This window comes from Dermacentor silvarum, chromosome 3 (assembly GCF_013339745.2).
Source record: "Dermacentor silvarum isolate Dsil-2018 chromosome 3, BIME_Dsil_1.4, whole genome shotgun sequence".
Taxonomy (NCBI): domain Eukaryota; kingdom Metazoa; phylum Arthropoda; class Arachnida; order Ixodida; family Ixodidae; genus Dermacentor; species Dermacentor silvarum.
The window spans coordinates 102,974,994-103,000,665 of NC_051156.1; the positions used below are offsets into that span (position 1 = coordinate 102,974,994).

The 25,672-nt window shown below is 46.4% G+C and overlaps 1 protein-coding gene and 1 non-coding gene across 3 annotated transcripts; both read left to right on the forward strand.

Annotated features, from left to right (window-relative positions):
- Positions 1 to 2,042: 2,042 nt before the first annotated feature.
- Positions 2,043 to 9,499, forward strand: LOC119445642 (3-alpha-hydroxysteroid sulfotransferase-like). Of its 2 annotated transcripts, none has more exons than XM_037709916.2 (2): positions 2,043 to 2,158; positions 8,201 to 9,499. In XM_037709916.2, exon 2 carries the CDS (start codon positions 8,257 to 8,259, stop codon positions 9,205 to 9,207), a length of 951 nt encoding a protein of 316 aa, XP_037565844.1. In that variant the 5' UTR covers positions 2,043 to 2,158; positions 8,201 to 8,256; the 3' UTR covers positions 9,208 to 9,499. The 2 variants fall into 2 exon arrangements, with proteins under 2 accessions (XP_037565844.1, XP_049520969.1); XM_049665012.1 differs by having other exon boundaries at positions 8,206 to 9,499.
- A 10,737-nt stretch (positions 9,500 to 20,236) lies between these two features.
- Trnaa-cgc (transfer RNA alanine (anticodon CGC)) lies at positions 20,237 to 20,308 on the forward strand. Its single transcript has one exon. It is a non-coding gene; the product is annotated as a tRNA-Ala (tRNA).
- Positions 20,309 to 25,672: the final 5,364 nt, after the last annotated feature.

The window sequence follows — 25,672 nt, forward strand, 5'->3', positions numbered from 1 at the left end:
CCCTCCATGGCTCCGAGAAAAAGGCTCATGGCCCGTTTGGGGTTCATGACCCGCAGTTTGAGAAAGTCTGATTTAGTGTCTCTCTAAAATGGCCTTTCTTTTGGAACGCTAGAGATTAAAATGGCTTCTGTATATATGCCATCAATGTTGTATGTAATCATATTTTATTTGTCATATTGAAATTATTGCATGTTCTTTCTTTCATTTGGACCACGCTTGAACAATGGTTCTGCCTAAATTTATCATTTCTCATCGGAGTCTTAGCTCATGTAGAACTCTGGTGAAATGCCTTTCCAAAGTTGTGCTGAGATTATCGTGATTGTCTTGCGAATGGTAACCAACCTCCGTACCCCCTCTCTTGTGTAATGCCTTCTTGGCGCTATGTCTGCAGAATTCCTAAATAAATAAATTACTACCAGAACACACAAATACATGGCCCCACAAGTTATCACCTGCGCCAATTCATGCGCAGAATAGGATCCCTATTGTATACACTCCAAAAACGTTTACACCTTTTGGGTTGTCTCTTGTACCAAACAATAATCGTCAGCTGCCTTGCTTGAGTTTCCTTTCTTGAAAACTTGACGCTCGCTACTTTCCTGCCGAGAAGGCTGTGTCACGCTGATGACGCGCAAGCCTTTCGTGACTAGGAAGTACCGGGCTCACCGCGTCAAAGAAAGGAAACGCGGAGACGACAGATGACGATTATTGTTTGAGGACAAGATACGACCCAAAGGGTGTAAACTTTTTTTAGAGTGTACTCAAAATAGTCGTAAAGGTGTCCCATCAACTATAAACAAGACTTCCAAATCTGTGTCAAACATCGGTACATTCTTCACATATTCCTGTCCCCCTTTCGCAAACGCGAATCTGCTTCAGTGGCGCCACCTGTGCAGAAGAATTTAGTACTCCCCGCTTCCTTTTACAGTGCAACGAATATGGTTAACATTAGTCCTCGAGCTGCCTAACGAACGTGTTTCTGCTTTACAAGTTACACTTGAGTATACATGGGAATCGCGCTGGAGATCGGAAATGTTATTTATTGAGGTCGCCGTCCTTTGCAGGACAATAGAAAAAGAAGTGGAGATAGAAAAGCAGCGTATTTGAGGTAGAAAAACAAGCGCCGAAGAGTTCAAGGAAGCTCAAAACTCAGCTGACTGCGACAAGGGAGAAAAAGTAGGCCGATGACAAGCGCGAGGGGCAAAATAGCTATCTGCCCATGCCTCCTCATAGATAAGAAAAGGCTTGAAAAAAACCGTGTTAGTCAACACGGAGGAACGCAATGTAGGACACAGAAAAACAAATATGGTATATCGTAAACGCACAACAGATGATCAAGATACTTAAACACGCTAAGAACAGATAAAAGGGGGGAAATATGGTTAAAGATGCTTTTACACTGGTTGACCGATTACCCAAAAAGAGATTGGGAAAAGCAGCGCGAGTCGACGAGAAGCCTTCGGCCTCGAGACCACGAATTGTCTCAAAACATAGACTGTTTTGTCACATAAAGCAATCCAGAAGGAGCCTTATACTACCTGCTTCTAGTAGGAAGAAAGACATGCTTAAAAAATGCTTGAATATTTCTGCAATAGTTCTCCGAACTCATGAGCTCCATACCTGGCAGTCACCAACTCTGGAGAATGTCCGTATGTACGCCGTAACCTTCTATTTCTTTTTCCTCCTGTCACTTTCAGTCTCCTTGCTACCTCAGAAAACTGGCATCTGTCAAATCACGCTAAAGAGACCGTTACTCCCCTTACAAACTGCTGCACTATCGAAAAAAAAAAAAAAACAAAACAAAAATAACGCGAAGGCGATAAGTGCTTCTCGTCGCTGGTCGTCGCGTTTTGAGTGCGGCGGCAGTTTACTTATTGGCTTGACGTCACGGTTGTTTCCGAAGGTCGCGGCGAAGGCAGACCCGTCCGAGCTCGACGCTTCCTCATTATTCCGCCGTGCGCTACGCCGCGGCTGGCGTCGTGCCTTGTATCACCTCTGCGATTGCACGTGGTTTGCCCTTTCGCGTCGTTTACCGTTGTTCGCCTTGAATCTCTGCGTCCATTTGAGTTCCTGCCTTCCCGCCACGCAGGGCAGTGGTTCATGTTGCTGCCCCTGGAACGCATCCATCGGGCTCAGTGAGCGTGTTACGTTGAATCACGTAAGTACTTGAAGATGCGGCATTCCTGTCCACCGTTTTATGCCAGTCGTACTACAGAGTATGCTTCCCTTTTTGTTACTTTATATGGGTTACCCTCACCTACCGGTTGATGGCTTACTGATTAACCATTAAGCCGCCTATCAGCGCGCGCCAGTGAAACTTACAGAAAACGCGTTCATCGGAAGCACAAGCATGCAATAACAGCAATTAAAAGGAATGATACCTGTTTGGCTGACGCAGCGAATGACGTTTGACGTCACGCGCGTAAGATCCTATGCAGTTTCGCAGTTTTGGCTGTTAAGCTTGCAAATTATCGCGGCTGCCTATTTGATATATGAATCGTGTGAATTTTCCCGATAAATCAACTTTCTTTGTTAGTTTTGCGGTATTTCTAGAGACGGTGACCCCGTGGTTGCAGCCCGCTGTTCTCAGCCCGAACCCCTGAAGCCACATTGCGAGGCCCTCGCAACGTTGTAATGATCGCTCTCGAAGTTGAAACGTAGTTCGCACTCCCTCCTCAAGAGAGAAGGTACATTTAGTGCCACCGACATTAAAAAGGGCGAAACCCGCGGCCACTTTTGGCATCTCGGAGGCAGGATGTTTTTCATATCTTGATTCATTCCTCACGTTCGAGATGGCGCTTCGATGCAGGAGTGCTTGCGCTGCTTGCATTCATAAACTTTCGATCTGCAGCACAAAGATTCTATTTCTTCAGTAGCGCACCCAGGATCTCTGCCAGGAGGGAGGGGGGGGGGGGTTGACAGTTTGCCAATACCATCTAAACAGCACTAATTTCGATTTCTTCACGGGAAATTGTAAAAAAAAAATGCGCTTTTTGCGAGTGTGCAGACGATTGCGCGTCTTCGATCTGCAGCACAAAGATTCTATTTCTAATATACTCACGCTTTCTGAGCGCTTGGGACGTCGTTAGACTATGAGTGCAGTTTTATTTTTTCTCTACCTCTCTTTGTTATGTCTTGGTGCTCGCAGTTTTGTTCAGCGTTCCGAAAGCCATTGGCATGCATGGAGCTAGCACAATGAAGTGGCGATAGTTGGCGCAGTTCCTGCTTCGAATTGTTGTCTCTTTTTAAAGAGCCGTACGCTCGCAGCCAACCGGTCAGTGAGCATACGTTGTTTAAGGTGAGCCCGCAACCTTTCTGGATGCGGTAAACAAACAAGTTTCAATGCATCGTCTGACCCAACTATTACTCCCCTAATCGAATAAACTAGCGTACACTTTCGTTTTTACGTCCGTGCCAATATGGCCAGGCAACAACTTCCAAGAGTACTTTAATGTTTGTTCCAATATTTCCTTCACCTTTCTCTAATCCCCACCGCTTGTAGTGCGTACTGCTATGCTCTTACAAGTGCCGTTACCATTGACCTGGTTGCTTTACACGTCACGGCAAAAGCAAAATCAAAGAAATGATTTCACTGAGAAAAGTGGCAACCTCTGTTCGCGGAGAATGATTGCAATGCGCCGATAGCATTGCCGGCGAGATTGGGTCTTGGCACCTGTTCTCGGGGTCCATGCTGAAATGAAAGCTCAGTCGGCGAGGCAATGCAGGTATCAATCTGACTAGCATCGACTACACGCCTTGAGGCGCAATCAGAATGAAGAAAATTAGGGGATTTCACGAGGGCGTGACAGCGGTGCTGTTTGGTTGCCTAAAATTCCGCTCAGACAAGGGGCGTTCAAACGCCTATCTTTGGAAAATCCTGAGGAGACGCCCTTTAACACTGGAGACTTTCGACACCTTTCGTAAAAGATTTTGCAAGCACCCTTCATTATTGTTCTTAAGTTCTATCACAAACGTGAAAAATATATTGAACGGCAACAGGGTGGCAAATCAAGCTATAGTTGATTATTCAGGACCAGACGAAAGTGCGTAGAACAAAGGGCCGGCAAAAATAACGTGCAAAGCGCTCTACAACTATGCGCAAATTGATAATAGGAGTCTCCTAGTGCAGAAGAAGAAGAATGGCTATAGATTTCTGATTACCGATAAGGACGAACATGAGAAAAGGTTTTACTTTTAAAATATAAGTACGAAGAAAACGTCAAACAAGCAAGCAAAGAAACAAATGAACAGACAAAAAAAAAAAAGACGCACAGCGGCATCATTCTTGAAACCTGTTCACGACAACGTAATGAAGCAGTGAGTATGGGAAGAAAGAATTTATGGGACGGTCCTCAAAAAAAGTTAAGTAAGCAGGCGATAACAAACTATTTAATAGTACGTGCCGATTGACAGCGGGATTTTATCAAAATTTTGTCCTAACACTTTCTCGCCATTCTGTGGATGACCGCGAGTAAGTATAAGTTAAGTAGTATCATTATTTAGCGGGGTGTGTTAGGGATGGAAAAACGTACTGATTAACCGCCGTTATTGTGAGTGGTTATCACCCCTCGTGATGTTGAAAGTGGAGCTGTTTGTACCACCATTATATAAATGCAAGTGCGCAAAACAGCAAGTGAAAATTTAACATATTAGGGGCATATTCTGAAATACAGTCAAACCCGAATATACTGACCTCGGATAAAGAGAATTCTCTTCTCGGTGTCGAAGATGCGGAGAGAACACGCAGTTCGTGGTTCGTATCAAGAAACTATGAAGAAATAAACTTTCTTGACGAGGCGCGATTCGAACCCGCGCACCCCCGGTCCCAAGACGAGCGTCGTAACCACTAGGCTATACAGCCCCGCTTGCAGGGCATGTATTTCGGCGAACCATATGATTGCGTTCGAGCGTCGTCGTCTTCGTCCACAGCTCCTGTTCTGCGAGGTGAACAGGTTTTGCGTGCTATGAGAGCGAGAGAGAGAAATACATTCACGGAGCAGGTCTGCTGGAACGCGTTGTCGGCATTGCAACGCGGTGTCGGTGTTGCAAGCTGCGCTATGCAACGCGCAGTGATGGCCGTAAGTCCGAGACGCGCGAAAAGAAATTATCATCATCATGAGTAATAAGATGAAAAGTTCGCGCGCACTTCCGGAAAATGCTGGGCTGCGATCGCCCAGCTTCACTGTTTTAAGCGTTGCGCGGCCGAGTGCGACGTTATAAGCGTTTTTTGACGTAATTTCTTCTTTGAGTGATGTTGAGCAGGTCTACACAATACCTAGCGCATCGGGAACGTCGTTCTCAGTTACCCTGAGAAACAGTTCAAGGCAAAGAAAAAAAAAATCACTACCTTTTACGCGTAGGTTTGCTTTCAATCAATGCACACGTTCCTTGCTGCTTTTCTCTATTGTATGTTATAATTTCCTATATAACGAACGCATAAAAAAGTTGATTTACGTTCGCTATAGGGGAGATTGGTTATATTGTATTAGATAATACATCGAACTATCTTAGCACGTAAGCCTGTTCTCTATAGGCGGGCTCGACTGTACACATAACTAACATGAGATCTTCCACCTCAGTGTACAGTCGAACCCGCTTATAAAGAACAGGTTTACGTGCTAAAGATAGTTCGATGCATTATCTAATACAATATAACCAATACAATATAACTAACATGAGATCTTCCACCTCAGATTTAGAGATGCCACAACGTTGTGAACTTGTACATACACACCTCCTCCTCTTATCATCATCATCATTCATTAACCTTTTTCCTCCCCGTCCCTTTTCCCCAGTGTAGAGTAGCAGGCCAGAGCAAGTTACAGCTCACGCCGACCTCTCCGCCTTTCTGTAAATAAATTTCTCTCTCTCTCTCCACCTCAGATGGTAGCAAACTAAGACAGCGGAAGAAAAGTAAGCATGAGTGATGACACGACGACGAACAAAGCATTGGACATATCATGTGCTTGCTCCCTGCTCCCTGTATATTCTGGAAAAAGAAAGAGCTGATACATATTAATTGGTAATCATCATCGTCAACCTAATTTGGGTCCAATTACCGTTGTTATGTGTCGGCTGACTTTGTCCTGTGCCTGTATATGTCCAAATTTCATAGCAACATATAATACGGGAAACTAACCCGCCGTTACAACGGCGGCTGAATGTCGGCCGGCTTTGCGTTGTGCTGCTAATCCCAAGTGTGCGGGATTACCTGCGGTCTACGGCGGCCGCATTTCGATGGGGGCTATATGTAAAAACGCCAATGTGCCGTGCATTGGACTCGCGCTAAAGAAGCCGGAGCCCTCCCCTACGGCGTGCCTCATAGTCAGAACTGGTTTTGGCACGTAAAACCCCAGAAAGAAGAAGAAGCCTACCCAACTACATTTATTTCTTGTAATCTGTCCAAGACTATCCGTTAGTATTCGTTAGCTATCCGATATTCTGTCCTTTTGCACTATCTGAGAGCCCCGGTTACTTTCTAGGACACACTTTTTTTCTGTTTCCTCACATTATACCTGTACTTTCCCGTTTCATCGCTTGTTGCGCGGTCCTTAACTACCAGTCAAGCTTCTCCCAGTTACTCTCCCTCCCAGTAACCCTCCCAGTTACTCTCTGCCTTTAGATGAAGACACTGATTGCAGACATTTGCTTTCAAGAAAAATGGCAGACTGCCAGTCAAGACTTCGGACTGCCTGCCACATCAGCTGTAAGCTATTCTTCTATTCTAGGAATTTCCTTATCCCGAAATTTTCAGTATTAAAGAAAATTAAATTGTGGGTTTTCACGTGCCAAACCACGATATGGTTATGTGGCACAACGCTGTAGAAGACTCTGGATAATTTTTTTTCTTTAACGTGCACTACAACACAAGCACACAGGCGTTTTTTTTTGCATTTCGCCTGCATCGAAATGCGGCCGCCGCGGCCGGGATTCGATCCCGCGATCTCCTGCTCAACAGCAGGAGATCGCTGACCGCCAGGTGGCTCAGTCAGCTTTGTCCACGTGTTTTTCACGCTGTTTTGCTCTTAAGAACGGATTCATAGCAACTAGTACAGGTTGCAGTCTTACCGGAATAATTCTGCCAAAGTCTGTGTAACACATTCATTTTCGTTTTACAGAATCATAGCGGCGCTGTGTGTGCCCTCAAAAGACCAGTCGAATGTGTCATTAGCGTTACGGAATTGGTGTGACTGGAAAGAAAATACAGCCGAGGACAGCAGAGGATAAACGACGTAATACACATTCACATACAAACAAACTAAACCAAAGCGCCAACAACTCTGAACGCGAGAAGATACGTGTCTTGTACCTTGAGCAACAGATACACACAAGGGTACGAATTGCGGCAAGAATGCTTCGGGCCAAATTCACTTGTAATCTCAAACAAGGCCAGAAATAGTTCATATTTCTTTCTTTCTTGCAATAGTATAGAGGCCTTGCCTGCAACTTCCACGAATATCTAAAATAAATTTTTCGTTATCTCTTTATTAAGGCGGCACAAACTTTAATGAGAGGAGTTCATCGACTCGATCTTGTTCATGCGTTAAAATTATTTGTGGCTAGGTATCTCGATACAAAAGCAAATATTGCAATGAAATGTAAGGTGCGATCCTATTCTGTGTTTGCGCCTTAGCGCATGTTCTTGAAGGCGGCTATCAACATATAGTGATATTGATATCAGGCCCCCATATAACCAATCTTCAGGCTCACAAAATTTTCAACTTCACCGAGTAAGGTGCTGGATTGCTCGGTCCGTTGCGTCAGCTATTAGGAAAGGTTCGAAGATCCCAGTCTACGTGGTTACAAATGACGGAAAAAACGAGCCTAACTGGCTTAAAAATTACCTTCTTATACTGGCCTTTTCGAGCCCACAATGCTATCAATTTAACTAAATGAATTTCACGCTCGGTGTGGTCAAGCTGTCCTACTTATTTAGTAGGAAGTGTAGTAGAAGAAGCTTGCAATGTTCAGTAAACACCGTATAGCTGAGTCAAATACTTTCTCTGACACTGTAGTACGAATTAAAGACAAATGATTAGCAAGGTGAGTTTGCGCACGCGTTTTTCAACCATATTCCAGAAGTCTAACTGCTCCTACGCTGAAGGTTTACGACAGCTTTGTCACAACATGAGGGATATTTTTCATATAAATTTGTCTCGTTTACATTTTCCTCATGCAGCCTTCGTTTCCTTTCTTGCAGCGCAGAAGAAGCCTTGTGGCGCTCGAGGGAACCCGTCATCATCACATTTTCCAGTCATGGCGCCTAAGAAGCCGTACTGTCAGATCATCGATGGCGTACCGCGATGTCCAGGCCTAGAACCCGACCTCTTCAGAGATAGCCTGAACTTTCGTGCGGAGAAAGGAGATTTGGTTCAGTGCACGTATCCCAAGGCGGGCACACATTGGGTCATGTACATTCTCGAACTCATCCTCAAAGACGGCGATCCCGTGCCCAATCACGCTGAGTTTCTGCGCTATGTTCGCTTCGTCGGCCGCATGGAGACCGAAGGCTGGCGGTCGCCTCTGCCCGTGAGGCTGTTCACCACTCACGAACCTCTCACCAAGGACACGATGAATCCCGAAGCCAAGTACGTCTACGTGGCCCGCAATCCATGGGACACCTGCGTCTCATTCTACCACATGGCGACGTCACTGAGTATGTTCAAGTTCCGGGACGGTACATTCGAGGAGTTCTTCGACGCCTTCATGCGCGGAGACTTTGGCTATGGCGACTATTTCGACCATGTCGCCTCCGGTTACGCGCTTAGGAACGAACCCAACCTGCTTTTCTTGACGTACGAAGATCTCAAGAAGGACACGCGCAAGACGGCACTCAAACTGGCCTACTTCTTGGGGGACCGGTATGGCAAGCGCCTGGAAGGTGACGAGGACCTTCTGCGAACCCTTCTGGAAAGAACGACGGCTGAGTACATGCAAAACGTGCTCGTGTTGGACGTTCAGGGTGTCGATCCTGCGTGGAAGACGCGAAGAACCGAAACAACTGTACCTGACAAGTCGGCTTATGGAGGGGACCTCAGGAAGTACCGCCTAGTTCGGCGTGGTAAGCCGGGAGACTGGAAGTCTTATTTCTCGCCAGAGCAACTGCGCCGCGTGGAGGCGAAGATTTGCGACAGGGGGCGCGGCGCGCGTTTCATGAAACTGTGGAAAGACATCCGAGAAGAAACAATTGCGGCCTCTCTCGGATGAAGATTAACAAAAAGTGAAGCTTTTTTTTTTCGAAAGTGGACGATGGTGTCTCGATACTAAATAGCCGTGCCAGAGACTCAAATTATAGGCACGGTGTGAATTCGGTATGTACGTTAGACAGAATAACGATGGCTCAGGACAGGCACGCCCTGTTGCGTCTTTTCGGAACTGAACGTCAGGTAGCAATGCGGATACTGATGGCTTACGGTGGGTTGTCCTGCCAACTTCTTGCGCAGGCTTCTCTTCATGAGCAACTATTTCAGTGGTGGTCAGCAGGAACAACCGCCTTCTCGAATCAAGTGGGCGAGAGTTGTTCGTCACAAAATGGTGACGAAGCGTTGCATTTCACGAGCAACACCAGCCACCTCACTGCATCGCATTTCATCACCGCAGTGCAAGGTTAGCTCACATAACCCCATGCAAATAAACTTCGTTCTTGCCCCCTGGCAAATTCTCGCAGCACCTACGTGTAAGTAAAGGGCAACATAGAAGAGTAAAGCATGCGGGAGGGTTGTAGCCAGTAGAGATGGGCAAAACGGCTCACTTCAGTTAGTGGCTCGGAACTGCTCAGTCACTGAAATGAACCGGTTCATTTGAACGGCTCACCGGTTCACTTAAACGTGGCACCTGTGTTATGCATATTCTATAGTTATCTGGCTCTGAGAAAACAACGATATATGCATAATTGAATAACCGTGTTATTGGTATTTTCGCTATGCTTAGAGATTATTTTTACATATTTTAAAAGCATGAATTTTTTGTTGTAATTAAACTTTCTTTTCTCGTATTGGGGATAAAATGCTTATAATACTGTAATAGGCAGAATGCGATGTACTTTTCTCAGAAAAGAAAGTAACTTCATCGTCATTACAGGAGCTTTTCTGTTTTTGTGGTACTTTAAAATCAACTTTGGTCAAAATAAGAACACAAAATTATTGTACATTATCTTTCAACTTTAGTCATTTATTCTCATACGCACGCTCACTATAATATGAGTGAGCTGTAACGCCATGCAAAATGAATGTCAAAATCATCTCTTGACGTACAATACAAAAATAATACTAAAGATCCTTAAGACAACCACACGTACCTTTCGCTTTTTTTTCTCTCTCTTGAGCGCACGCGCGATACTGGCGATCATGCCAGCATGCGTCAGCACAAAAAGAAAAAGAAGAAATGAAGTTCTATTACAACACAACAGATCAGTCGCCTCGTTTTATTAACGTGCTAATGATACACCCTCAGAAAATGCAATGAAGTGGATGCCATAGGTGACATCTTTATGACTACGCTAATTAGCAAAAATGAAGACCAGGAGGTAAACTGTACGTTCACCTGTTGTCTTTAAAGACACGCAAGACCATCTTCGAAGTGTTGTTGCACCAGCGCACGATGTGCTATCGGTGAGAGTCGTCAGACATAGTTCAAACAGCAGCAGGCAACGAACGGTACCATCCTTTGCCAATTAGGCTTTTTTTACTTCTCCCTTCGGTGGCATCGGGACGCAACAAAAAAAACAAAAACAAAGGGACTGCTGCGCACACCACACTGCCAGCGAGTACGAGTAGCGCGAGTCTGCCCACGCCGGCCACCACTCGTCGGTTAGAAAACGAAATCTCGAAACCCAGCAGAAGACAAGGCTCTGACGGCACGGTCCGGCACGGCCCACTGAACGAGATAGAATCGGCTTCCTCTCTCCGAACGAACCGCCGCTCACCTAATGAACCACCGCTCCCTCGGTCTTCAAGAGAGCGGCTCAAAAGATCCCGCTCGCTCCTGAGCGCTCTCTAGGAACGGTTCCTCACGGCTCACAGAACGAGAGAGAGCCGGCTTTCTCTCTACTAAAGAACCGCCGCTTGATCACTTACTGAACCACCGCTCGCTCCTGAGCGGAACTCGGGAGCGAGCCGGACCTTTGAGCCGCTCTCTTGAAGAGCGAGAGAGAGGAAGCCGGCTCTCTCTCGAGCCGTGGCGAACCGCTCCGTCTCGTCTGCTCGGTTAGGGTGCCTCGATGCCCAGCGCCGCCGTCCAGGGTGGAGACAACCCCGCTGGCGCCGCCATATTGTCACACGAGCTGAGACTCAGCTACGCTTGCGTTCATAAATAGTGTTACTCGCGGCGCACTTCCAAGTGCTTTGCCTTGATGGGGATTTTTTTATCGGTATCGCATCTGCACATCTTTATAACCAATAGCCGTTAACTCGTCGAAGGTCCAAGACGTAAATGTATGGCGCCGGGAACATGCCCCAAGTTGCCTAATTCAATTTACATTTAATATGCCGTGTGTATGTTTGAAATACGCACTATTTTTTTTGCGCTTCGATGCTTGGTATATAAGGTTTGCGACCCCCTGTGTGTGGAAGTTTTTCTTTTTCGCTGTTGTATTTTGGTTTACACGTCACGCCTCCTTTACCGTAGCCAGCCACTCGCGCACGGCGGTTAGTTTCCCTTGCGTTGCGCGTGCTCTTCGCGTTCGTTGCAATTATTTGACGATATCTACGCGCAATTTTGCTTTTTTTTGCCACAAAACTGTGTGCTGACAGGATTAAGCTGATGAAAAAATAACTGCGACGCGAAAATAAGGTTTAGTTAGTGCTGTAGAGAAACATGTAACGTAACTTGTCTGTGTCAATCTTGCGTAGTACACACAAGAAACCAAACGATGCACAAAATACATTTACTTATAATGTCTAGTACAATCAATCATGAAAGAGATGTACATGAAAAATTATATGCACTCTGTGGCGCCTGAAGGTTATGTTGAAAGACGAGATAAAAAAAATTCGCAAGGTAGGCTGGACACACAATTCGTGATAGTGAGAGTTTTTTTAATTTATTCATTACATGGGGGGGGGGTGTTCAAGTGAGTACATCAACCTTATTACACACAATATAAATCGAAAACAAGAATGCAAACAAGAAAACGCAACCGCGGGTAATATTAATCAAGATATCCAGCCAGAATACATCAGCTACCATCGAATACGTCGCATCAGCCAAACACATCGATGGCGAGTACAGAACATTTTATAAATAACTATTAGAACACTGATAACTACATTGAAAAAATAAACAACACTGCATACATATCGCGTACAAAAACCGTAAATGAAACTAAGACAGTCAAATACAGATTATCAATGTTTTTCACTTCGAAAACATAGTCCATGATGATGTAGGGCTGTTGACTTTAACAGACGGCGCCCATCCTGTCGATTTCCCTCGTACTGGTCCTCTTCTAAGTGTTTCTAAGTACAAGTAAAACAACAAAAGTGATTATTGATATGAAAAGTTGCCTTGTAATGACAGAGAACCCATTACAGTGCTTAAAAATAAATTTTCGCAGAAGTAATGCTGTATTACCTCGCTTCACACGTTTCGAAGAAATGCACAGGCTACAACAGACACCATGCCAGAAAGCGCCGAAACATTTTGGTCCCATGATGCCCCTTAACTCTACTACACCTGGGCATACCGTGCACAGGCATTTAAAGACCGTCACAGTACCCACTACGATCGGGAATGAGCACGAATGACCATCGGCTTACGAGCACCACGCTACAAATATATTCGTCTAAAAAATCAGCTATATAACGTAACAACCTGAGATCCGCAAGATAATTGCTGAGAATAGAGAAAATCACAATGCTTCGCTTTCCACGTACACAACAGCCGCTCTCCCCAGAAGAAGCGCTGCCTTCTTTAGTCCCAAATAACCAGTAGCGAAAAAAGAAACTGAGGGAAAAAAAGAAACAAGAGACACACGATGTGTGCTTCCCGTGAAAAAGTAAAATAGGTGGTTTACATGACGATTTGTAGCTAATGTAAGGCTATTTTGCGGCGAAGCATTTTCGTCAGTTCTTAAAATAAGGGTACTACTCGCATAGACTGCGCCGATCAAAACGGCAAAAGCCTATGCGACGCGCGCTCGCAAACCATAGGCTACTCAGCATCGGTGCAGTGCTTAGTTCGTGAGCGAACGTAGGTACGTGAGCGAGGATCAGAGAATACTTTCTTATTTAAATGAAAAACACGATGCGATAGTCTAAACTTTCTTGACACTTACCTCGCAAATGTAGGAGCTATCCGTTGCCTTACAGTGATACCGCTTTACTTGGGCTTCCCATCTCTTCCTTCGCTCTGGGTCGCGGGGGAAGCGTAAACAACGAAGCCCTTTACGCGTCGATCAGGTGCACTTGGGAACACAACAGCCCGTCATGTCGACTCGATGCACTTGACAAGCTTGTCATTCATGCGGCTGAACACTGTCCAGCAAGTAGAAGCGTCAGCGAAGCATCCGCGCGCACTGCGTCTCGAACTAAGCACCGGCACCAAGCACTCGCAACCGCTCGCTGTGACTCAAGATGGCGTCGCAGCGAGAAAGCGGCGGCGGTCAAAGGATGGCACCACCCTGAACGGCGGCACTGGCATCGAGGCACCTTATGGTCGGTGCAATTTCCGCGCCATCTATTAGCAGTGCTAGAAAGCAACTGCCCTCCCGCTCTTCCTCGCAAGAGTCGCCTCCACCCCCTCGCATTCGGCTGTCTTTTGAGCCGCTATTTTTGAAGAACGAGTGAGCCCTGGTTCAAGGGAGCGGCGGTTCTTTCTGAGAGAGAACCGGCTCCTTTTCTCCAAAAGAACCGCCACTCACTTTTACTGAACCACGGCTCACTCACTCTTTAAAAAGAGCGGCTCAAACGATCCGGCTCGCTCCTGAGCGACCCATCTCTACTAGAGAGCGCTCAGGAGCGAGCCGGATCTTTTGAGCCGCTCTGTTGAAGAGCGAGTGAGCCGCGGTTCAGTAAGTGAGCGGCGGTTCTTTCGGAGAGAGGAAGCCCGTTCTCTCTCGTTCGATGAGCCGTGCCGAACCGTTCCGTCAGAGCCGGGTCTTCTGCTGGGTTTCGAGGTTTCGACTTCTGATCGACGAATGGTGGCCGGTGTTTGGCAGACTCGCGCTACTGGTACTCGCTCGCAGTGTGTGGTGTGCGCAGCAGCCCTTTGGTTTTTTGTGCATCCTATGGTGTGGCACCCGATGCCACCGAGGAGAGAAGTAAACAAGCCTTAATTGGCAAAGGATGGTACCGTTCGTTCCCTGCTGCTGTTCGAACGATGTCTCACGACTCTCACCGATCGCACATCGTGAGCTGGTGCAATAACACTTCGAAGATATTCTTCGGTGTCTTTAAAGACAACAGGTGAACGCACAGTTTACGTCCTGGCCTTCATTTGTGCTAATTTGTGTAGTCATGAAAATGTCACCCATGTCATCCACGTCTGTGCATTTTCTGAGCGTGTATGATTAGTACGTCATTAAAACGACACCAATGATCTGTTGTGTTGTAATAGAACTTCATTTCTTTTTTTTTCTTTTTTTTTTTGTCCTGGAGCATCATGGCATGGTCGCCAGTATCGCGCGTGCGCTCAAGAGATACAAAAAACGAAAGGTACGTGCGGCAGTTTTGGGAATCTTTCGTATGATTTTGGTATTGTACTTCAAGAAATAATTTCTATATTCATATTGCCTGGCGTTACAGCTCACTGACATTATAGTGAACGTACGTATGTGAATAAATGATTAAAGTTGAAAGATAATGTACATTCATTTTCTGTTGTTATTTTGACGAAAGTTGATTTTACAGTACCACAAAAACAGACAAGCTTCTGTAATGTCAATGAAGTTAGATATTTTTTCTGAAAAAAGTACGTCGCATTCTGCCTGTTACAGTATTATAAGCATTTTATCCCCAATATCAGGAAAGAAAGTTTCATTACAACTAAATATTCACGCTTTTAATATGTGTGAAATTTTCTCTAAACATAGCGAAAACACCAATAACACGAAATTATGCATATTTCGTTTTTTTTTCAAAGCCAGATAACAATAGAATATGCATAACATAGGTTACACGTTTAAATGAACCGGTGAGCCGTTCAAATGAACCGGTTCATTTCAGTGAGCTGAGCCGTTCCGAGCCGCTCAATGAAGTGAGCCGTTTTGCCCATCTCTACTCTCTAGGAACGGTTCCTTACGGCTCACTGAACGACAGAGAGCCGGCTTCCTCTCGCCGAAAAAAACCACCGCCTACTTACTGAACCACGGCTCCCCCGCATTTCAAAAGAGCGGCTCAAAAGATCCGGCTCGCTCCTGAGCGCTCTCTAGGAACGGTTCCTCACGGCTCACTGAACGAGAGAGAACCGGCTTTTTCTCTTCGAAAGAACCGCCGCTCACGCGAACCGGCGACTCATTCGTTCTTCAAAAAGAGTGTTTCAAAAGACAGCCGAATGCGAGGGGGTGAAGGCGACTCTTGTGAGGAAGGGCGAGAGGGCAGTTGATTTCTCGTACCGCTAATAGATGGTGCGGTAGTGTCACCCAGCAGAAGACCCGGCTCTGACGGAACGCATCTGCACGGTTCACAGAACGCGAGAGAACCGGCTCCCTTTCTCCAAAAGAACCGCCGCTCACTTTTACTGAACCATGGCTCAAAAGCTCCAGGCTCGCTCCTGAGCGACCCATCTCTAGTTCGAACTACTAAGAAGAGTTTCCTGTCACACTGGAAATAACTTTAAAAAGTGACACAGAATGAGGAAATAACTCATAATTCTTCTGACCACTTCCATGAACAGTGTACTCCAAAGGCCGTAATAAACCCACACAATATGAACTTCGCCTACACGTTACGCATCCACTGCCCCCTAGTTTCACCACATATGAGCAAGGTGGCTTCTTTGGTACAACAAGCACACCGAGGAAACTTACTATGAAGCTCGTATAACACATCATAATAGGAAAAAAATTGAGGATCATTATCATTCACAAAACTCATAATTAGGCTGGAAACGATAAGTAAACCCCACAGGTATATAGGCTAACACAGCCCCTACTTCCATTGAACATGAACTCGGTGTCACGCATAGTTCTCTCTGGAGAGCGGGAAAGACCGCTTTGTATATGGTTGTCCATGGTCCATTGCTACCTCAAGTGGAAGGACATAACCAAGAACCTCGTACTTTAATGTCTGCATGGTGATGAGGTTCTCAGCCATGGAAACTTCCAGCCTCAAGCAGCAGCCGACGACATAATCAGGTTGGAACCGGGGAATTCGTGGGTTGAACTGAGGGGTCGGCCAGCCTGCCATCGCCACGTCGTCAGAGGAAGTCGAATGACGTCCGGTTCACCAATTCAAGGCGGTCAGTTGATGCGGGCCGCCTACTTCCTATTGTGAGCGGTGGCAATTAACCGTGGCGGCTGGCCAGTGACAAAAGAACAAGAGGGAACTGGCACGTGTAGTTTGCCCTAAAAACATACAAAATCGAGAAGTTCAAATCTGTCCTTGTGAGTGAAGGGAAAATATATATGGCTTTTTACAATGTAGTGTGAGGCGCAACAAAGCCTATAGAGTATGGACTGGCCAGCGTGTGGAGCAAGGTCACGGCATTGAGCTGTCCGGTTCGCGGGTCTTGTTTCGGGAGGGCGGCACTGGCTGTGGCATGCCGTTCGAGGTCGTGGTAGCGTTTGGCACGGTGCGCGGTCAGCATGGGGCTGATGGTTCAAGGATCTGCATAAAGGCAGTGCAGTTGCAATGGCGTGGCCGAAACCTCGAGAGAAGCTGCACAGGTGCCTCTGCACCCTTTCTGTGCGTCTCAGGCTTGTCTTCAACTCGCATAGCTGGGGTGGAAGGTGAAGGAGCGTAGGTAATGATGAGACGCTTGACTGTTGTGCGCTGCGACTAGCGAAAGGTGGTCTGCATGGTGCTGGCACCGTCAACAGCTTGACGGTCGCATAACGCTTTCGATAACTTTCCTGAGAAAACTTTCCGAAAGCCGTATTCAACTAACGCTCTTGAAACTTTGCGCACACTTCACCCATTACGTGCACCGATTCCCTTGAATTGGTATTTTTGTGGCACGTCGACGTCTTTTAGGACATGGAGAAAACTTCCACGTGGTTCATAAAACATGCTTGTAAAGCTGTCGCACGCTTCTAAAGTTTATTTACTAGAAAGTTTGTAAATAACGTAAGTGGTTCCAACTTAATGTAATGGTAGTCCATAACATGGCTGCTGCTTTCTCTGAATATAAGATCGCTGCCATTTTTTGGATTGCTGCCAGTAAACCTAAATTGGCAATCGACAGTGGCATTATTTCAGATTGGCTGGGACAGTGCCACTGTTGTCGCCAAAGGAAGGAACATGTCATCCTGGCGGCAGCTAGAATCGCTAATCATTCAATCGATGCCAGCTACGATGAACCGAACAGCAGGAACTAAGCCTGCCATTTACGCACGCTCGTGACGTCACGTACTGGCTACATATGTTACGACAATTTCCTGCCCAACTATGTGAACAACGAACTCGTACGCTATTCGAAAGCGGTGGATTATTCATCAGACTTGTTCAGTGACCGTGATTCCTTTCACAGACAGGCACAAGCGGTTACGCCGATTGAACCAGTAATTCGCTTGGCTTTGATTTTGCGCGCCATTTGTAAATCCCTGCTTTGTCCACTCGAGTGTTCGCATTTCTATAGCAACTCCAATCATACAAATGTATGCATGTTTGCTTATTAGGCAATACTCGAGATTAGTCTTCACTTGAACGCTACTGTCGACATGTTCTTAATTTGTGCCCCTCCAATCGAAAAAAAATCATCCTAAGCTTCATTTTTGTTTCAGGGTCTTTTAGGGTGATGCTACGAGGGGCCGAGACGTCCAAATAATTAGTTCCTATGTGCCGACACCATGATCTCATTATGAGACACGCTGTATTGGTGGACTGCCGAATAATTTTAGCCACCTGTGGTTCTTTAACGCGCATAGAAATTTAAGTAAGCGTGAGCGTTTTTGCATTTAGCCCCCATCAAAATGTAGCCACCGTGGCTGGGATTGAACCCGCTACCTGGAGCTCAGTAGCCCAACGCCATAGCCACTGGTATATAGGGCGGCGGGTATGAGCCGCGACGTTACAAGCAACCGCGATATATATATATTATTATTGGCGTGTAATGGCAGAGGTTGGTGCCTTCAGGTGGCCGTGGCTATTTCTCGTCACTTGGCATAGGCAAATATTGTCAGAAAATTTGTAACGAAATGAGGCACCAAAGAATCACAGAAACCTTCAGTCAGCAATATAACAAAGTTCTGTAAATGAGTCCAGGGACCTGCCGAAGATGAACATGTACGCATTTGCCTATGTAAACACATGTGCTTCATATTGTCCGAGAGCACATGAATAAATTCAGTTTCGCAAATGATGACGATATAGCTTTATTAAACGACGGGATGGCTCGTCGGCCTATTAAAGGTAATGGTGTTGGGGAATTGGGAGGTTAGGACAGGGCCAGCTACCGAGGAATGCTTCCCCGCACGGTTATGGCATGCGGAAACGGTCAGATTCCGCCGCAAAGGCGAACAGCCCTCGGAACTAAAGTAGTTGCACTGAAGGGGGCACAGACCATGAGCATACCCATGCATAAAATACTACATAAACTTTTGACCAACTCACAAGACCCACCGTATGGCGTTGCGCAACTAAGCACGAGGTCGCGAGATCGAATCCCGGCAGCGGCGGCCGTGTTTCGATGGGTGCGAATTGCGAGAATGCCCGTGTGCCGTGCATCAGGTGCATGTTAAAGAACCCGAGGTGGTGAAAATTATTCCGGAGCTCCCGTTACGGCGCGCCTCATAATCACAACATCGTTTTCGCAAGTCAAACCACAGAATAAAAAAAAAGAAAACTAACTAGCATAGACTTACATCATACATGTATCTTTCAACGGACACTAAAATGTAATACTGGTCTAAGATATTAGTTTATAAGACACTAATACGACGCAAACTAGAATACGCATCAGCCATTTGTAGCCCTTGTCATACTTTCCTCATTACCGCCCTTGATGCACTTCAGAATCGGGCCATCCGGTTCATTCACTCCGCCTTTTCATACGATGTCAGTTAACTTCGTTAAAAGCGGAATCTGGCATACAAACCCTTTCCCACCGCCGTTTAATTGCCAGCGTATCATTATTTCACAAATTCTACCACAGCGTACTCAATCGTGCACCATATATCTTGCCACCATCACGCATATCCCAACGCATACGACATTCGTTTTTAAATTATGGGGTTTTACGTGCCAAAACCAGTTCTGATTATGAGGCACGCCGTAGTGGGGGACTCCGGAAATTTTGACCACCTGGGTTCTTTAACGTGCACCTAAATCTAAGTACACGGGTGTTTTCGCATTTCGCCCCCATCGAAATGCGGCCACCGTGGCCGGGATTCGATCCCGCGACCTCGTGCTCAGCAGCCCCACACCATACGACATTCGTTAAACATATAGTTCGTGCACACACCGCGTACCCTTGCATCTTCTTTTTTTGCTCGAACAGCCAAACACTGGAACGGCCTTGCGGCCTTGCGCACAGCGTCGTTTCTATGCCCTGCTTATCTGCCTTCATAGAATAAATTGCCTTGCATTATGCCTTGTAACATTTGATATTCTTTGTATCTCATATTTTTGTAGCCCACCCCTTATTTAGTACCTCGAAGAGGGGTCTTTAAGGAAATAAAGTGAAAGTGAAAGTGATAGATATTGGTGTTTTCTAAGAAAACTTTTATAGTAACAAGCGCTTTTCTGAAGGTATGCTGTGGGCCCTGGTCCATGAATTCTTTTTTTTTTTTTACTGTGAGTAGTCGTCGATCTTATAGATATCCCGATACCCACAATTCACAACTGCTTAGCGCTGTAAAAAAAAGCGACAGTCATTTACTTGTTTATTTCCGATTGTTTAATGTCATCTTGTGCACGGCTAATGTAGTCAGCACTGTAGTTGGTCATAGCTGCCACCGTGTATGGGGCCATGTGGACTGTATTTACACTTCGTGGTGCAATCGGAAAAAGGGACACATAATGAAAGCGCATTGGCACACGCTCTGATAACAAAAGCGATTGGACATCACTTCGTCTTTTCCGATAGCCGTATCACTGCTGTGATTCCTGACATGACAATAATGGAAGCGCTTGCGTGTCCTGGGGGTGTAGCTCAGTGGTAGAGCGCTCGCTTCGCATGTGAGAAGTCCCGGGTTCAAACCCCGGCACCTCCACGATGAGTACATTTTGCTCGTTTTTTTTTTCGTTTTTTTTTTCGGTTTTTTTTTCACTGTCCTCGTTAAGGTCCACTCGATATACTTTATAAGGGCGCCTGAACAGGCATGTTTGCTTGAAAAGCTGTAAACTTATCTGCTCGGACACGTGTTGTTTTTCTTTTGTGTGTGTGTGTGTGTGTGTGTGTGTGTGTGATCGTGACGCAGGCTAATTTTCAATTTTTAACTATACTCAAAATGTATCCAAGAAAAGTGACGAAACGATAAGGAGGATACGGAGACATGCGATGCAAGGTTATATTGGTGTTCGTTTTTGCTATAACTACTACTACGCTCTCAGCTTACCTGCTTTAACGCAAAGCATGATGATGATATATGGTTGCTTATCGCCCAAGGTACTGTTATGGCCAAAGAGTGCCAAGGCAATTAAACCAAAAGAAAGGTATTCGGCCTGCACGCGTAAAACCCTTGCAAAAGCGGTTAAAATTGAAAGTCACTATTCTTCTGAGATTTTTACTCCTAAAGAAATTATTGCTTTTAGTGCAATGCATGCAATATTATGAATGCGGCATTTACGGGCGCCAGTACTAATATGTTTCGTGTATAGCGCGTGACATTTTATTTACATGACGTCATACTTACTCACCTAAATTAACATATTCGGTAACCAGGAATTAGGCTTACCAGAACCAGTGCCCCGGGACTATAGCTGCCCAGAGGCCATGAGCTGAAAACGGGCGATTTTTACAAAGCGCGGTACGTTCTTTGCGAATCACTTATCCCGCAGTCTGATTTCTCCAGAGGAACTACACTGTATACACGCCCAGACTCACATTCCACATGAGTGATACTTGAGATGTATATCTTTTGGCAGTTGGTTGGTTCGTGATCACCGCAGGAAATTACTACGCGAATGAGAAGGAACAGCACACAAGAAGACACACACAAATAGTATATTCAAGCGTGCTGCTCCTTTCCTGGCACCCGCCCAGTGATCCTTTACCTTAATCAGTGATATTGTTTCTGCGGCCGAAAACTGGTCCCAAAATTGCGCGCGCATTTCGAGGTATGGAAGGCTAAGGAAACAATTGAAACCTTGAGGTGGTCTTCCGTAGTGAGAAAGCATTTGCGAAGATACAGCGCTGTCAGTTGCAATATCTATAGGGGGCTTCCCAAATGTCAAAGACTCCGCTTCCAGTGAATCGCAATCGGACGTGTCGATACGACGAGTAATTTATTCCAAAATCGCTGTTTGCACGACAGTTTCAGGGAGTCAAACAGAAAATGATAGATAAATGGCCGCCTTTCAGGCACGATGTTGGGTAGGGCCGGGGCCGAGCAGTTTTCGCGAATGGATATCAGCAGGCGCTAGAAAGAACGGCGGATCGCAGGCTCCATTCCGGTGCTCGGTGCATGTTTTGTTTTCCTTTTTTGAATGCGTATAGCATTAAGAGTGTAAGAGTGTAAAATTGTTTGAGAAGTATGGCAAGCCGGTCACGAGGTAGAGGTAGAGATGAATTGGAGGATGGGATTGCATAGAAGAGCGTATATGTGTCTTTGTAATATATATATATATATATATATATATATATATATATATATATATATATATATATATATATACACGAGCGAAGTAATTCTTCGGATCGGGTGTTGAATAACTTGAAAGAAGTGCAGGCGCACGTCAAAAACCAAAAACCAACATTTATTGTCGACGTGTCGGCCGGGGTTCCGCCTTCATCAAGAGAGCGTGCGTCTAATTGCACTCTTGATGAAGGCTGGACCCCGGATGAAATGTCGAAATAAAATTTTTGTGTTTGCTTTTTTACGTCCGCCTGCTAGTTTCTGCAGTGTATACAGGGTGTTTCGATCAGTGAACACTTTCAAAAATTCTTAAAGGTTGCCTGTGGCAGATAGCCCAATTCTAGTTATTGAGCTGGTCTACTCGAAGAGGCGGACATTACTTGCACAAAAATTGAAATGCATAATCGAATAATTAACAGAAATTCACTAATGAAGTTTTAACTAATTACCTGATGGCCCATATTGCAATTTACAAATTGTAGCCGTGAGGTTCGCAAGGCGGATCCACTTAGAATTAATTCTCAGGATACCACCAGTTTCGAGATATTAATTCCCGAAATGTGCGCAGAAATGCATTGGCGTTCCAGTTAGGTTCTTCACAAAACGTCGTCATCCAGATAATTCGTATATATATATATATATATATATATATATATATATTGAAGACACGACCACGGGCCCGTAAAAATTCCAAAACAGATATATTGCCGCGTCGGTATTCGTGCACAAGTGCACCCTGGCGCCGACAAAGACGACGACCGGGCTGCTCGAGATTCCGGAGGGCATCTAGAGAAGAAGAAGAGATTCTTGTTGTTGTGTACGACAGGAACTCCGACAGGTGCTTGCCCCTTCCGAGCCTCGTACCGAGCTGTCATACCAGCCGAATCCATATAGCTACGCAGACGCGGTCCGCCGTCCGTCGCCGTCTGAGCCACCGTACCAGCCGAACACATACAGCCACGCAGACGCTGTTTACCGTCCCTTGTCTTCCCTGCCATCGCCACAATACCGTCAACGGCCTCCTGTCGCAGCCTGGGCCCAACGGGAACCTTTCAGACGGCCCCAGCTCCGTAGGACCGATATATGGCGCACTGAAGATCGGCGGCCATTGTGCTACAATTGTGGCGAACCAGGACACATCTATCGTTTCTGCCCTCATCGCCCAGCTGGCTACCAGGGTGGCCCATATGGCACTACGCGTCGCCTGGCTGACGAAAACCGTGTCCCCTTCGACGACAGCTGCACTGGCCGGCAAGTGAGCTCTTCGAATCTCCGGTCGCGCTCACCGTCTCCAGCACGTTTCGCCTCGCCGAACAGCCGCACTTTTGCTGACGTCGTGAGAGGTCGTTCTCCCAGCCCACGGCGGGGAAACTGAAAGCAGCGACCTCAAGGGGGAAGGTTGCAAGTCCTCAAATTGCCGAAAATCCCCCCTTGTTGCCGAGAAAGGAAGGCGCCGATCAAAACGTAAATGATGCCGACAAAACTGTGACTGCCGACCTCGCTGTTACGATTGACGGGCACGAAGTGACGGCCTTAGTAGACACTGGCGCGGACTTTTCAATTATGAGCGAGCCGCTGGCAGACAAACTCAAGAAAGTCAGGACTAAATGGACGGGCCCTTATATTCGCAATGCTGGCGGCCAGATTATGACTCCTACAGGCAAATGTACTGCAAGGCTCACGATCGGGAACGCAGCTTTTGTCGCCACATTTGTGATTCTACCGGAGTGCTGCAAATCACTCATTTTAGGCATGGATTTCTTAAGGGAGTATGGTGCCGTTGTCAACATACGCGACGGCGTAGTAACGTTTTCTCCTGCTAACGACACGGCCAATGGAACAGAGCGACAGCGCCGCACCTTACGTATTATCGACGAGGACGTCTGCATACCGCCACTGTCTTGCAGCCTTGTTTCCGTCAGTTGTGGCACACAGCTCGCCCGTGTCAGGATAACTAGTCAGCAAGAACGCGACGCACGACGCTACAATCTCCGCCACCAATTTACCGCTTATACGCCTGGGGAAAGAGTCTCCATTTGGTCTCCCGGCCGACGCCGAGGGCTCTCGGAGAAACTTCTACGCCGGTACTTCGGACCATACAAGGTTCTACGCCGTATTAGCGACGTGACCTACGAGGTGGTTGGTGATGGTTCATGCTGCTCGAAACGCCGTCAACAGGTGCCTGAGGTAGTGCACGTAGTGCGCATGAAGCCTTATCATTCAGAGTGAAGTGGACACCGCCAAGCTATCAACTACGAGTCTTTCCGCCACGATCTGATCAGCATCGGGACGATGCTCGCTCTGGAGGGAGGGTAATGCCGCGTCGGTATTCGTGCACAAGTGCACCCTGGCGCCGACAAAGACGACGACCGGGCTGCTCGAGATTCCGGAGGGCATCTAGAGAAGAAGAAGACATTCTTGTTGTTGGCGCCTCTCTGGTTCCTTCTCCCGAGTACGGCACGGTGCTTCTATAATAAAGCTCCTGAGATTTGTGCATCGCGACAATATATATATATATATATATATATATATATATATATATATATATATAATGGACAAGGAGGGGGCAAACAGAGGGGTTCGACTTTTGTTAACCACGACCATAAAAGCCAACAGGTAATTAATGTACCCAAGAAAAGCCTAGGGGTGTTGAGGTTGAAGCTCCAATGTAGACAACAATTAGGAAAAGTGAAAATGACTGTGTACGAAAAGACAGCTTGTCGCCTGTAGGAGACGAACCCACAACCACCGCGTTTTTGAGAGTCTCGAATCTAGCGAGAGTCTCGAATCTGGCAGCCTTGATGTCGCTATATGTAGTGAAGTGCACGGAATTAATTGTAGAAGCCTAGACTAAACATGGAAATTAACGGGGTTTATTTGATGTAGGTTATAAAGGTATACGTGACATTCCGCCCTTTTCTGGAGCACTGTCGGGTCAGGACCGTTCCCGGGGGCTCGGGGTCAAAGTAGCTTCCCTGTGCTTCGACTTCCTCCTCACCGTTCCTCGGGCCGCGTGCTGCCTCAAAGTGAATAGTGGCGCTGAAGGCACGATCGGTGTTTGTCTTTTACAGCGAAACTGTATACGGCTAGCCGATTCGTCCATCTGTCGCCTGTACGCAGAAGCTATCATCATCAGCAATGGCTCGAGCGTCGTCGTCTTTCTCCACAGCTCGTTCGTTGGCGCTCATCATTCCAGCGTAGAATATCACTTATCTTCTGTCGTCGTAATGGGGAGGCCGCGTTTACGGGGGTACGAGTCATTGCTAAGGGGGTATGAGCCATTCATTGTCTTACGTGACGGACAGATTTAAATTTGAAGCTATTTAATTTTGAAGAATCGCAGGTGGCAATGCGACAACGGCTGACTGGGGTCATACCGTCCAAAAATTGAGAAAGACTTCAATGTACCGACGGCATTAACCCACTGATATACGCCGGGGCAGGCGCAAGTTGGAATACGCTGGCGCAAGACACGGGTAATTGGAGATCGCAGGGAGAGGCCTTCGTTCTGCAGTGGACATAAAATAGGCTGCTGCTGATGATGATGATGATGATGATGATGATGATACGCCGGGGCCGCACGTTTCAGCTACCCTGGTCAACCATCTGTACGGAGTGCTTGGGCGGAGATTTTTGTTTTTTCTTACGCTGTTCCGTTGCTCCGTTTGGTACACCACAGGTAGCATGCAAGGATTTATCAGCCATGTGCCTGCTTAACTAAGTTCATATGTTACGTGACCCCAATGGATAAAGAAATGATATTCCACATCCGCCCACCAC